This window comes from Pelmatolapia mariae, linkage group LG18 (genome assembly GCF_036321145.2).
Source record: "Pelmatolapia mariae isolate MD_Pm_ZW linkage group LG18, Pm_UMD_F_2, whole genome shotgun sequence".
Classification (NCBI taxonomy): Eukaryota; Metazoa; Chordata; class Actinopteri; order Cichliformes; family Cichlidae; genus Pelmatolapia; species Pelmatolapia mariae.
Window position 1 is genome coordinate 11993986 of NC_086243.1, and position 14387 is coordinate 12008372.

Here is a 14387-nt window from a genome sequence, read left to right on the forward strand (position 1 = left end):
CGGGCGTTGATCTCCTCTGTGAACAGCAGGTGGCGCAGCTGCAGAGTTACTGCAGTTTGTGTCCAGTGTCAGATTTCAACCAACGTGTCCTGTTTTCATTACTGTCTGTGTTACCACAGATATGGCAGGGTTAGTTCTGCTTTTTAGGAGGAGAGAAGAGTTACACAAACAAAAACATTACAGGAAAGTAGTGAGCAGACAGATCTTCGCAGAAAGGCAGTAAAAGTGTTCCGAAATTCTTTAAGTCAGATGAAGTATTTTCAGTTCATACGGTGTCCCAATTGGCCTCAAATCTTATGAGGCCATTTCATTTAAATAACTAAAACTCCTCACATTTATCTCATGACTACATAGGTCTAGGTCGGAAACCCCGGGACTAAACATACACAGTTGTCGTCAGTAGTTTATACACACTGGGGGTTATGGGCATGAATATCATGGTGATTTGTGGCTTTTAAGAGTCAAGAGTCCAAGATCATCAGTTCAAACAACTTTACATCAGTACACGTTATTCAGATATACCACCACTTTGCCAAGGTTTGGAAGAAGACCCAAATTATCACCCTCAGATGAGAGAAAACTGGTTGGGATGATCAGGAACAACTCGCAAACTACAATAAACAACCAATTTGTTGTATCTTCAAGTGTCCGTTTTGGCTTTCCTGGGTTCACCTTGTGTATACAAGTGCTAAGTGCTTCAACTTGACTTTACATCAACAGCTAGACAGTTGACACTTGGACACAGTTGGGTCATCCAACAAGACAATGATCCCAAGAACATATCAAAACTGGTTTTCAAATGGCTAAAGCAGCCCAACATTCAGCTTCTAGAATTCACCTCCCCAAAGCCGCGGACCTTGATCCTACTGAAAATTGAATGACCAAATATTCAGTCAGAATTATTTGTTGATGTCAATTTCTGACCATACGTGTACAGTTTCTAACTGTCCAGGTTTATATAAAACTAGTTAACAGACTACGGATATATAGCAATATGTAACTTATTTTATTTGTTATACTGGGACGTGGTTGCTTATTGCAATGTTATTCATGACCCTTCCCATCTTATATTACGTCATCTCTGCCTGGTTTGTTGTATCTTCAATTGTCCTTTTTAGCTTGCCTGGATTCACCCGTGACGGATGTATACATTGTTCCTTGGTTACACATAAATGCTGTGGCACAAATTCAAAATATGTGTCAGTCTAAATAACACGCCCAAGTTCACACCCAGCATGGGTTTTCATAGTGAATAAGTATTCAAAAATTATAGCACCAAATCACTTGTAGTTTTATTTTTTTATTCTGTTTTTTTTAAATGTGTATACAAACATATATATCTATCTCTATATATATATATATATATATATACATATATATATATATATATGAGTTTTTTGTTCACAGTTACATCTATATGAACACTCTATTATCTCCAACATAGCCCAGAATCTACCAAGCCAAATTTAATGAAGCTTGGTGAGAGTGTGTTCAGAGGAAGACACCACTCAATTTTGTACAGATCTGTATCACTTTCCTTAAAACTGTGAAATAGTACATGGACTTTGGCAGAGATCTACGATCTCTGAATGTCTGTCTAGTTAGACAACTACTGAAAGGGCAAACCACACTGATTGTTGAACTCAGCCTCCATTTGGAGCTCTGCTGCACTGCTGACAAAACAAACACTTGCCAGAGCATTTAAAACCCAAACTTACAGCAGCTAATATGACAGTAGGTGTCTCACAGCTTTCCATGACACATGCACACAGACACACACACACACACCTACAAGGTCAATATAAAATCAGTTATGCTTTTGCAGATAGTAAATTTGTAAATCCAAATTCAAACAGCATTTAAATACACGTTTCATTTGACTGAACTGACACCAGCACGCACTCACGGGACACTTCATAAGCTACACCAATATGGACATTTTAGCCCTTACTGACATGATGCAATCTAATGGATTGAGATCTGGCTACTGTGGAGGTCAACTGAGTACAGAAAACTCATTGTCATGTTCACAAAACCAGTTTGAGGTGATTTATGCTTTATGACATGGTCCATTATCCTGCTGAAAGCAGCTGTTAGAATTTTAAAAGGGATGGGCATGGTCAGCTACAATATTCATGTACACTGTGGTGTCACCCTGTGCTGTCTTCTGCTGCTGTAGCCCATCTGCTTCGAGCTTTGACAGGTTCTGCATTAAGAGATGCTCTTCTGCATACTTTGGTTAATGAGTGGTTAATTTGAGTCACTGTTTCCTTCTTATTCAAAGCATTCTTTGAACTCTGACATCACCAAGGCCCAGAGAACCAGTTTGTGGTGTTGGATTTATTTATTTTTTGATAGTGTTTTTTTTAAATTTCAGGTTTATTTTCCAGAGTGTATTGTTTTACATTTTTATCAGTTTCAGTGTTTTAATCTTTTGAATTATTATTGTATGAAGGGCATATGCCAGAGGCAAGATTTCGAAGAATCAGTGTAGGTGTAATAATAAAGACAGATGACTCAGTCCTGTAAATATCAAAAGTCTAAATAAAGATCAGGCAAGTTGTAATAAAATTAATTAAATTAACAGATACTAAGGATGTTTCTTCTGTATTTTTTGTTTTCCACATTCACAAAATCACGTATCCATTTAAATTTCATTTTCACATCAAGTTTTATTTAACAATAACCTTGCAAAGAAAAAGCGCTGCACATTGGTTATTTTCTCTTTCAGACCCAGAGATGGTTGTGTGGGAAAATGCCTGCAGATCAGCAGTTTCTAAAATACTCAGATCAGCCTGTCTGGCACCACCAACCATACCACATTCAAAGAGTTGCTGCCATGCGATTGGCCGATTAGATATTTGGATTAATGAGCCATTATACATAGAGCGGCCATCGAGTCTGTCTTAATTCAAACACACACAAAAAAGCAGCATAGTCCAATACCAAATTTTATTCAATGTCAAGGTACAAAACAGCCTCCATTCAAAAAAAAAAAAAAAAAAAAAAAATTATCACAAACATGTATAAATAATAATCTTACATGATCAAATATATGATTGGTTTGCATATCAACCAATATCTAATAAGTCACTGAAACATTGTTCACTGAAAAATAAAGAAGAATCCAGTATTCTTGATTGGAATGTTCAAAACTTCACTTGAGTATCATTTTATCCACTCCTCCACTGTCCAAAGAAAACAAGCCTCTCTCCAGTCAGATTGGTTATGCAAACAAAGGAAATATTTCCTCTGTTAAAGAGTGAAATAAAGAAGTGAGAGAAATAGCAGAATTTAAAGAAGACTGGTTTGTTCTAACAAATCCATTTTGTTCCCTCATCTGTCAGAATAACCAAAACGGATGATTACCGCGTGTCAATACTGAAAGGATGAAGAAGATACTGAAGTAACAACTAACACAAAATAAGTTTACATTCTCATTCACAGGATTTTTTTTTCCTTTTAAAACACAGATGTTACAGCTATTACAGGAACATAAGCACTGGTGTTTTCATGGAAACATGCATTTTCTCATAACCATTTATTGTTAACACAAAAAAAAAAAAAAAAAATCCCTAAGGTTTCACTTTTAGTTTATGTTGCCCTTAAAGAAAATCTTGGGATCCCTCAATGAAACTAATGAGTTAGCAAAGCCACAGGAGGCCAAAAACCCCCCAAAACAAAACAAAACCACCACACTTTGGCACATGGACAAAAATCCCTGGGATATCTAGCCAAGCCAAGTGATTGGCTTTTGTGGTCACTTCAAATATATAAAGAAATTACAGAAATACAGCTCGTCATGATATGTGTAGAGATGGTTTTGTACAAACAGGGGTAAGAGACATTTTCGTACAATACTAAGAGGATACAGCCTACAAAAAAACAAAGAAAGAAAAAAAAGTGCAACATCCTAACGATATAAAAAAATAAACCACCTTTCTGTCTCGCAGAACTTGCCAGCCTTACACAATCACACTTTCCCTTCCTCAGCTCCCTCCAATCTTTTAATAATCTGTTCCATCATCTTGGTACACCTGCTCCTCTTCCTGGTAGCCTTGGTAGCCCTCGTCTTGGTAATCTGGGATGTATTCACGGGCGACACCTGCTCCATTTTCATCACCTGGAATCTCAGTGGCTTTGGGACAGTACTTGGCATCGTAGATCTGCCGTCCCAAGCCAAAGTTTTGCCCGCTCTGGTTAGCCCCTTCTCTGTATCCCATCTGTAGAGACATGGTGCTGTTGTCACACTTCTCTGTGCCCAGCTTCTGGTCGTAAATGGCACGCCTCGTTCCTGGAGCCGTCATCCCAGCCTGAAGTGGAGACAGGAAAAGGAAAACTGTCAGATTTCGTGGAATTCTCCCCAGCATTTTTCCCCCCCCCCCTTCCTCTCCTCCTGCTTGGCAAACACGAGACTGGCCCCAGACATTTGGCCACTGGGTTAAAGAATACATGTCATTCATCTAGAAAAGATCAGCAACACATTAGGGGATCTGTTGGGGAAATCAAATGCTACCCAGCAACCATTTATTTCCACTAACAGCAGCTGCCATGGTTTCAACAAACACAGAGCCATAATGTCATTAATGTACTCACTGTAACAAAGTGACCATTTTTATAAACTGAGAATATATGTTGATGTCAAGCTATCCTTAATCTAGTATTCTGCTGATGTGTTCAAATTGTTTCCTTAGTCTGTGTTGTAATTTGTTATGGCAAAAATATAACAAAAGACTTTGCTCAGACAGAGACTGAGCTTTGCCTTTTAGATAATACAGGAGTTTACAGCTTTCTACAAGACCAAACATGACCGTAGTTTACAGCAGGCAAAGAACGCCAAGGACAAGCCATAACCAGTGTCCTGAAGCTTATTTCTGCTGCAGTCCTTTAAGAATGCATACCTGACTCGCCCCTTTGTTGGTTCCCATCTGCAGACTGATGGTGGTGTTGTCCATGGGGGCCTGGACTGGAGCCTTGGGATCATATAAATGCCTCCTGGTGCCATACGCACTCATACCTGCCTGACTGGCACACTTATTGGTCCCCATCTGAAAAACAGAACAATCACTTGTTGTATATAAATGATCAACAGTCATACAAGACCAATAAAGAGTTTTGGTGTAAACTGTTGCACAACATCACTGCATTTCTCACATTTTATTGTTTTAAGCAAGCGTGGGACTGTTGATACTGGTGCAACACTAACCAAACGTGTTTTTAAAAGTTTTGACTAAGCTGTTCCTCATATTTGCACCGCTCTCAAATTGCAGTCAAAGTATTTCTTCATTGCTTGAGAAGTGCTTGTGTTTACTTGATACCCTTCCAGGTAATGGAGGGGGAAGGAAAGAAAAGAAAGCAGGGAGGTTTGAAGCATCAGTGACAATGTGCAGCTCTCGCACAGAAGAACGCTACTCAACATGAGATCATCATGACAAAGCCTTCTTTCACAACAGTTTCGCCACTTGCCGCAGTGAGTTCAGCTTTGCGAGCACGTAGCCCGCCTGTCAAAACGCAGCCAGAATGATCAGATCATTTAAAATAAATAAATTAAATATATAAATTAAAAAATAAAAAAAAAAAATCTTATTTCTAATTTTTTGATCTTTATATTTCAGGAAGAAAAAAAAGAAAAAAAAGAATCAAGTTTAGTCCCTTGTCTGCATTTCCTTCTAAAGCCCTGGCCCCGAGTTTCACTCTGAGAGCATCAGTCCTGTGATATTACTGACACTGAAAACTGTACCTGTAGGCCAATGACACACTGTCCAGCCTTCATCTTCTCATCGTCAAACATCCTCTGCTGCTTGTCCGCATACTTCACGCCAATGTCAACCCGCGACTGGCAGCCCTTGGTCTTGGCCTGAGAGAAAAGGCGGTGTAGAAGATTTCTCATTAAACTGCGATCATTCCCCACAAAAAACTACCACTTGTCATGTGATGTGACGTTTTTAGAGACTCACCATGCTGGCGAGGGCGAGCAGAGTCGTCTGGACCTGCGTCATGTTGCCATTCTCAAACAGATCGTTGGCCTCGAAGATATCATGGGGCTTCAAGCCGTACACTGTGAGAGCTTTGATGAAGTTTGTCAGGTTCTCCAGCTAAAGCCACACCAAAGTAAACAAGCGCGACAGGTTTTAAGCTGAAGCCGGGCGATTATTTCTCTGCCTGTATCCTCTCATTAACAAGTTGCAGTCAAATATTTTTATAAGCACTAACTATTAAGAAACCAGTTTCAGATAAAAGCAGAAGCAACACTGCTAATGTCCAAGTATAGCCATGACGTAGCGTGATTCAGTGCACTGACATCCTCAGCACAATGCAGGGAAGAGGCAAGTCTAACTGCTTGCTGCACTTCTAGCGTCAATGAAGTGCTCCTGCTCACAAGTCTGCCGCGCCCTCAGTTAGCTAAAATAAGTGTCAGACAAACTCACCTGGTGCCAGTTCAGTGCTGACTGGTTGATCTTTTTCACAGAGCCTGGCTGCAGTCTGTTAATAAGCCTGCAAAGTAGAGAAAGAACGGGGAAGAAAGAAAGAAAGAAAGAAAGAAAGTGAGCTTTCCAGATCTGTGTGCATATTAAAAACAGATGATAGAGGCCCTGGCGGTTTAGCGTGACAGAACTTTGATGTAGGCTCTGCTTACTCGCACAGGATGACTCCGTTTTTCAGGCCTTTCTGGAAGTCGGGGCCGATGGAACTGCCGGTGATGTCTTCGATCCAGATCCTGAGCTCCTCTTCCTTTTGAGGGTCGTACTTCTGTGCAATCTAGTTGGTAACAAAGGTCAGAGGTCACATGTGTGTTCTGCAACCAAGTGGGTGGCTCTTTTGAAGAACAATAGATGCAGTCACATCAGCTTCTTTTGTCAGCAGTGGAATAGCTCGCCCTGTCCTCAATGACCTCCCACTTCAACACTCTTAAGATATAAGAATTCTTTTTTTCTCCAGCTGCTGATAACAGAGCCACGCAAACACCAAGGACCGAGGTGATGATAACCAAAACACACACCACGAAGATTTCAGTTTTAGTTGTTGTTAGTTTTAAAAGGTTTATTGTGACTGCATGAGGCCAGGCTCCATGGTCATCCCCACATTTTCACTTTGACCGACTCCTACAGACAGAGTTTGTCAGATTTCATTCTCATAAATGGTGACTCCACCATGACCCGACACACACACACCCCCACAGAAACACACACGGATATCCTGTTTGGTAAACTGTAACAAAGTCACCGGAGGCACAGGAAGGGAGCTGCTGTAGAAAGAACAGGGAGCGTCAGTTTTAAGGGGCTTAACGTGGTCTGCTGAGGGCGTCACGGTTGAGGCGTTACTCTGATTTAAAAGCTTTACCGACGGATGCAGAGCATGAGAAAGAGGCCACTCAGGAGGAGAATCGGGGTCACGTAAACAAACAGCAGTTTCATGAGCTGAATCTGAAAGGCGGACAAATGGAGAAAAGTGACCTAAGAGTTAAACAGGTCAGCATTTCTCCTCCTCCAGTGAAAGAGAAGAAGAAGAAAAAAAGTTCTGCGTGCAAACTCACAACCAGCCAACAATTTTTCCCTGTCCCCGAAGGCAATGGGAAACTAAACCGCAAAAGTAACCTACTATTTACATAGAAGCAGGCCGCACACAGCTCACAGCTGGCTGCGCTCTTCAGGAATGCCTGTCTTCTAATTAAATTCCCTTCATCCAGTTATCCGCATATTAAAAGACAACACTGGCCGTTTTAATTGCCCGCAAGGAATCCGACACAGATGTAATTTCCAGCGACAAGCTGAACGCGAGGAATTCAGCCCGCAGTGCTGGGATAAAGGGAGCTGAATGAAGCGAGAAGGGCGCCGGATTGTGTCTGTGTGCCGAGCCGATGAATGAATGTGCACTGAGATAAATAAATAAAACAGTTATTGCAGTGTATCAGTGTGAGTTTGGGGATTAATCTTACAAACAAAGACTGTCTGTGTTTATCAGTTTGTAAGGAGGGGGGGGGGGGATAGGTGGAATTTAAAAGCCTTAAATGCCTCACATTTTAAGGGTGAGCTACGTCACTGACGGCAGGAAATACCACTCTATTTAGTAGACACCCCCCCTCCCCCCTCTCTCTCCTCCTTCAAGGACGCCTGTGGTAATGGACAGAGGAAATCTGCATGCTTTCTTTACGTCAGCCACATGTTGTTCTGCAGAGGTCTGGGGAGGGGTTACGACCCTCTCTTTCTCCCTCTCCCCCATACAAGGGTACATCCAAAGAATGCAGAAGGGGAGGGGGATGAGGTGGAGGTAAGTTAAAGTGCCCTTATATGCGGGTGTCAAGAGAATGAACAGAAGGCTAAGGACAGATCTCCAGGACGGATCAGCTGTAACACTTGAGTGAGAAAAAAAATATAAAGGAACGAAGTTAGAAAGATTACCAAAAAAAGGAAAAAGTAGCAGTCTGCTTCCCAATATCAACGAAATGGACAGTAAGACACATTTAAAGTACTTAAAAAAAGGGGGGAGGAGGAAAGTTGGTGAAAAGTGATGTGCCAACGTGATCAGGCTTGTTACCTCTGAGGTTTTAACTCGATCCGGCTGTGTCCAAATAAACGAGCTGCTTTCCTCATGAAGGTCCCAATCAATAAAGTTACACATTACCCAGAACTTGCGGAGGGGGTGTCAGTCAACACCTTGATTTTTCACAGAGTGAGTGGCTGAGGAGGAGAGAGGCTTTGTCCCTGCACTGATCTGGCACGGCGTGGAGAGCAAAGTTAAAGCACGAAGAGCAGCGCTACACCTTACCGCACGAGGGGAAGTGGGGAAACTATTCTTGCAGAAACCACAAGAACACAGAGAGAAGCAATGAGAACGGTGGCATCCAATCCGAGGGCTAACAAGTCAATTACATTATCTACTAATGCGGGTCACAACGCAGGGCAGAGAGCTGCACGGGCGGAGGAAAATGCTGGAAACGGGGGTAACTTTTTTTTCTTTTTTTTTGCCACAACGACATGCTTGTTTGCCAAGAGGGACAACGCCCATGGTGTGATTTTAAGTTAAGTCTCCTGCACGAGGAGAGGGACTAAGGAGGTCCAAGGTGTCTAACTAGACCGCAGTTTATTTCTTTGCAAACTAGTCACACTCGACCAGAGTTTAATTATCCATTTATTTATTTATTCATTTTCCGACTTATATATATGTATAAAATATAGTTTTAAATCTTTTTATTCAAACTCCCTTTTTACCCCCGCTGATTACCTTTTAACCTGAGCGCCACATTAAAATGGAGGCCAGGTGATTCTCGCGTTGAGAGAAGCGCAATGAAGAAGGCGAGAAAAGTTCAATGCGACTTAACTTTATATCGGAGAGAAAAGTATGGCCACCTACCTTGTTTTTCACTTCTGCGGATAACCCATAAGCCGGACCTTTGTTAAAGGAAGACATTTTCAAAGTGTTGAGATTTTTCCTTTGAGAGTGGCAAACAATAATAAAAGAAAGAGACTCCGACTTGAGGATAAAAACTGCGCTAAAATATCTTCGAGTTTGTCTTCCAATGAAACCTCGGAGTGAACTAAATACTTCCTTTCTCTTTTACGGCCGCCAATTAGAGCGCTCCCACGGTTTCTGTCAAAGAGTCTTGATTCACGAATCAAGATAGTTCACCCCTGAACAGTCCGTCCCGGAAATGACTCTCCGAAGTTTCTAGGTGTGGTTTTTTTTTTGTTTTGTTTTGTTTTTTGGGGGGGGGGGTTGTTTTGTTTTGTGTTTTTTAAATGCAAACTAACTGAAAAAGGTTATTAGTGAATATTTAGCGCAATTTCATACAGGTGAAGAAGGAGTTCAGTTTCATGTGCCCTTGGTTACGTAACACAGTCGTATTTTTTGTTTATCTTTGTTTTTATTTAATTTTATGTGTTTTGTTGTTTGTATCTGCAACGTGTCTGGGTTAGCCGGCATTAAATTGCTTGAGCTTGCAGAAAGACTTTTAGGATTTTAGCATTTTTTGTGTGTGTGCGCTGGAGAATATAATTCACTGAAAGCATAAACCAGGTAACTAAATACTTTAAATATGGGGGGATTAACTTTGGATTTCCAGTTTCATTTCGTTGTTCTTGTCTTGCAAAGTGGCTTTACATATTTTAGTATAGCTCATATTCTCTAAACACGATCAGGTTTCAGTTTCATTTTTCATTAGCTGTGCTGTTAGTTTTAGTTTCTTTCATGGCTGCTGTTTTCAGGTGATATTTGGAATAAATGTCATAACAAAACCCTTTACTCAAAGTCAGGTACATGTCCAAATCTCAGTAAACATACGCACCAAATACTCTTCAAGATGGTTATGCCAACAAATGTGGCCAGGCTGACAAAGATTGAAAATGAAGATATTTCCTGTATACTTTTTTTTTTTTTACTTTAGTTTTGCGAGTTTACAGCATTGTTTCAGTTCACTTTTTATTTATTCTACTGTATCTCATACCCGAAAAATACCAGTGCAGTCTTTTTTAAAATCTTGGTCACCTTGTATGCATATCAGATTTTTTTTCTATGTGAACAGACATTTTATAAGCATGTATCCTACACTTAGAAACTGTGTTATGTGGCTGTTATAATTATTATATTTATTTATTATAAATTTGTATTTTTTTTAAGTTTCCTGTAATGCTCTTAAGATGGATAATCCTTATAACAGAAACATCTATCGATTTTGTTCCACTTATCCAGTTGAGGGTCGTGGGGACTGAAGTCTGTCATGACTGTCTTGGGGTGAGAGGCAGGGTACAACCGGAACAGGACAGTGATATGTGGCATGGGTTTAAGCTAGAGTACCCAAAGAAAACCCACAAAGAAAAGGAAGCTCCACACAAAAAGGCCTCTGACTGTATTTGAACGCAGGACCCTCTTGCTATGAAGTGACAGTGTCAACTGCATGAAACAGTTTTCAACTAATATGTAAAAACGACCCATTAGATAAAGAGCACATATATAAATAATTAAGCAATGCCTGTCATGAGTTTAGAAAATTACATACTAAATGTATTTTTAGGCCTCCATTCAAAACGCACTACTGCACTACTCAGTAAAAAAAAAAAAAAATTTAAGCAACAAAGCGAGAGAGGGGACTTCTCTTGATAGTCCTGTATACTCTTCGTTCCACGCTTCGTTAATCGATCCTAAGCTCCACCTTTCCCCTTCTCTTCCTTAGGTCGCGATTTATATCAAAAACTCCTTATATGGAAGGAAACTTCCCAAATTCCTGAATAGTGGGAGTGAACCTATGGTCCCACCCTGCATACCAGACATGGAGAGAGGACGAGACAAATTGTCGCACTTTTTTGAGTCACGGTCAGGGGGGAGAAAAAAGTTATTTGGGAATGAGCTACTGGGCTGACGTAATGTCGGTGGTGTGAGGTTTTCAGATAACAAAACTTCTCCTGACATGCCAGCATGTGTGAAAGTCCAGGATGTTATGTAAGACGTATCTAAGACAATGTATTAGTGGCGCATGGTATAATTTAAGCTGGCAGCGAGCTGGACAGGTCAGGGGGTTTCTTTCTTTATCTTATTTCGACCAAAATACCCACAGAGCAGAACAGAAACTCCTCTGAGTCTTTCTGGGAAATAGATGAGCTCTAAGAGAAGCTCATGTAAGAGGGGAAAAGGTATTTTACCGCACAATAGGCCGCTTTATGACAGTGGTACATCAGATTATTATGACTCCATGTGACACCGACGGTTCCTCCCGACATAAACACATGATGGAGCCCATCAGTGTTACTACCTGTACTCATCAGATACATCTTCACTTTTTTTCTTTCTTCTCCAGCTGATGTCTGTGACAGCCCCTTGAAAAGTTTGTCCAACATATACTGTAATAAATATTGTAAAAGTATGTTTTTGTTGTTGTTGTTTTTTCTTTTTAAGTTTTGAAATCTGGCCCACCGACTGGGGGCAATCCCACTGACACTATTCTCCATCTTTCCCGGCTATCCATCCAGTATGAAACTACTTCCTTTCAGCGAGTGGGAAGGAAAAACTCTTTTTTAACAGGAAGAAAGCTCCAGCATAGGCTCAGAGAGGGGCAGCCAACTGCTGCAACGGTGAGGGGAGGGAGACAGGACAAATGACACACTGTGGAAGAGAGCATTGATTTATGAGTATGAATATGCGGCCCATGACCCAAATTAATCCACCAAAGCTTTACTCTTGTCAAAACTGCAGTTAAATCATTAATACCTGAAATATTTCAATAATATGCACCACTGCGGGTGGATTATAAAAAAAAGTTTCATTCCTAAAAACTCCTTTCCATTGTGATCCATAAATATTAACGTGCTTGCAATGACAGTACAGTGAATGTAGAAAGTACAAATATTTTTAAGATGTGCCTCCTAATAATTTGTGCTGTAAACAGATGTTTGGTTAATTTTTAGAATGCATATGCGATTGAAGATGAAGATCTGTGGGTTATAAAGTCATAAAGGTTTTCATTGAAATTGTGTCGTATGTAGCCTGTGAACTACAATGACAGATTAAATACTTTGGAATTTTTTTAACATTCTAATCCAAGTGGGATTGGTCAGGAACCAACCAATCCTCAGTTGGTCACTTGGATCATTTATTTAGATGTTTGATGAGACAAGTTTCTTCCAGTTCATTATATTTTATATAGTTCCCATTTTCAGAGGCTCAAACGTAATTGGACGTTTGACTGAAAAGGAGTTTCAGGCCAGGCCTTTTTTTCTCATCATTTCATGGCAAATTGAACAGATAAAAGATCTGGAGTTGATTTCAAGTGTTGATCTTTCATTTTGCACGCCTGAAAAACCCAACAAACCAGTCAGAGATAGCAGAAACTTTAGGAGTGGCCAAATAAACAGAGTCCTTAAAAAGAAGGAATTCATTGTCAGAAAGACCACAGGAGACATCTAAAGTGCATGATAAGATAATTATTTCCATGGTTAAAAAAAACCCACTACAACATTTAGACACATGAAAACACTCTCGAGGAAGTAGGTGTGTCATTGTCCAAGTAATGTGAATGCACAGGGTGCAAACGACTGGTTACACTCAAGAACAGGGAGGACTTTGCCCAAAAAAGCCTTCACCGTTGTTTGGATTCATCTTTTATGATGGGTGAAGTATGGAGAAAGAAAGAACAGCCCATGATCCAAAGTACACCATGTGTTAAACACGGTGGAGGCAGGGTTAGCGCACGGGCAAATATGTCTGCCAATGGAAGTGGGTTGCTAGTGTGTACTGATGATTTGACTGTTGATAGCAGTAGCAGGGTGAAATGTACAGGGCTATAGTCTCAGTTGCAAAACTGTTTGGGCAGCACTTTACAGTGCAAACGGATAAGCCAAGGACATAGGATAGTCTTCAATGTTCAAATCAGTAACCTAATCTCAACCCAACAATGAGTGCTTTCAGGTAGCACAAAACTGAATGCAGAGACCCACAAACAAGCTACAACTGAAGGCGGCTGGATTAAAGGCAGTAATGAACATCTCTGGGGAGGAAACATAAGATTTGGTGATATCCAGGGTTTCTAGACTTCAGACAGTCATCCCCTGCAAACTATTTTCACCCACATATTAAAAACTATCCTGATATTTAAAATTATTTATTTGTCCAATTAATTTTGAAGCTGAGAAATTTGGGGAGAGGGTATAAAAATGGCTATAACTCTACAACATTTAATGCAAAATTGTTCTAAAATCCAAGCTGAAACTATCCTATTTTAACCTGAGCAGAAGAAAGCCCCATAAAATATCAGTGATCTAAGCCCAGGTGTATCTCCTCAGTGTCTGAGCATCCTCCTGGTAATAAATACAGCTGGATTTCTTTGTACATGTAACAGATGATACCGTCATACAGGTGTGCGGCAGGCTGATTCAGTGCGAGGGTAAACGCACCAGAGGGCACTTACTCATCCTGCTGTCTTATGTGATTACATCAGCTGACTGAGTCATAGGAGGAGTGACGTAGGCAAAACATTCTTTAGCCTATTGAACATGTTGCAACCCAAAGGCAATCAGAATTACAACCAGTAGGTGCCGAAAAACTGTAGCTTTACTACACATATGGCCAGTTTAAAAGGGTAGGATTGTACTTTTAGACTAGTAAAATGTACTGTTTAATAACAGAGGACCTTTTGTAGCGTGGGCCCAGTAAAAATATAAGAATGATTGATGAATTTGAACCGATATTACTCTCATCATCTTACATCTCTGGTGCAGACAAAGAACACACATGGACAATGTGCACCCCCACATGGACGACATGTGTAAATGCACCAATTAAAAGTCAGCCTTCAAACAAAAGGCACAGTTTAGATTAACTACTTTTTCTCCCCAATGCACGAAACCATAAAAGACCCGACAGCAGCCAAGATTTAGATCTTTTTATTTTTCAAACAACTG

The 14387-nt window shown here is 40.5% G+C and overlaps 1 protein-coding gene across 1 annotated transcript; it reads right to left on the reverse strand.

Moving 5' to 3' along the window:
* Positions 1-3554: 3554 nt before the first annotated feature.
* cnn2 (calponin 2) lies at positions 3555-9533 on the reverse strand. The gene is made up of 7 exons (XM_063462567.1): positions 9352-9533; positions 6638-6759; positions 6429-6495; positions 5958-6095; positions 5741-5857; positions 4902-5048; positions 3555-4313 (listed from the first exon to the last, which is right to left on the reverse strand). The coding sequence occupies exons 1-7, from the start codon at positions 9406-9408 to the stop codon at positions 4008-4010; spliced, it is 954 nt and encodes a 317-aa protein (XP_063318637.1). The 5' UTR covers positions 9409-9533; the 3' UTR covers positions 3555-4007.
* Positions 9534-14387: the final 4854 nt, after the last annotated feature.

Coding starts and splice junctions, on each gene's coding strand:
- cnn2 (XM_063462567.1), bottom strand. CDS start 9,408: ATGTCTTCCTTTAACAAAGGTCCGGCTTATGGGTTATCCGCAGAAGTG. Junction 5,858..5,957: donor TGCTCGCCCTCGCCAGCATG/GTGAGTCTCTAA, acceptor CTTTTCTCTCAG/GCCAAGACCAAGGGCTGCCA. Junction 4,314..4,901: donor CCAACAAAGGGGCGAGTCAG/GTATGCATTCTT, acceptor TCTCCACTTCAG/GCTGGGATGACGGCTCCAGG.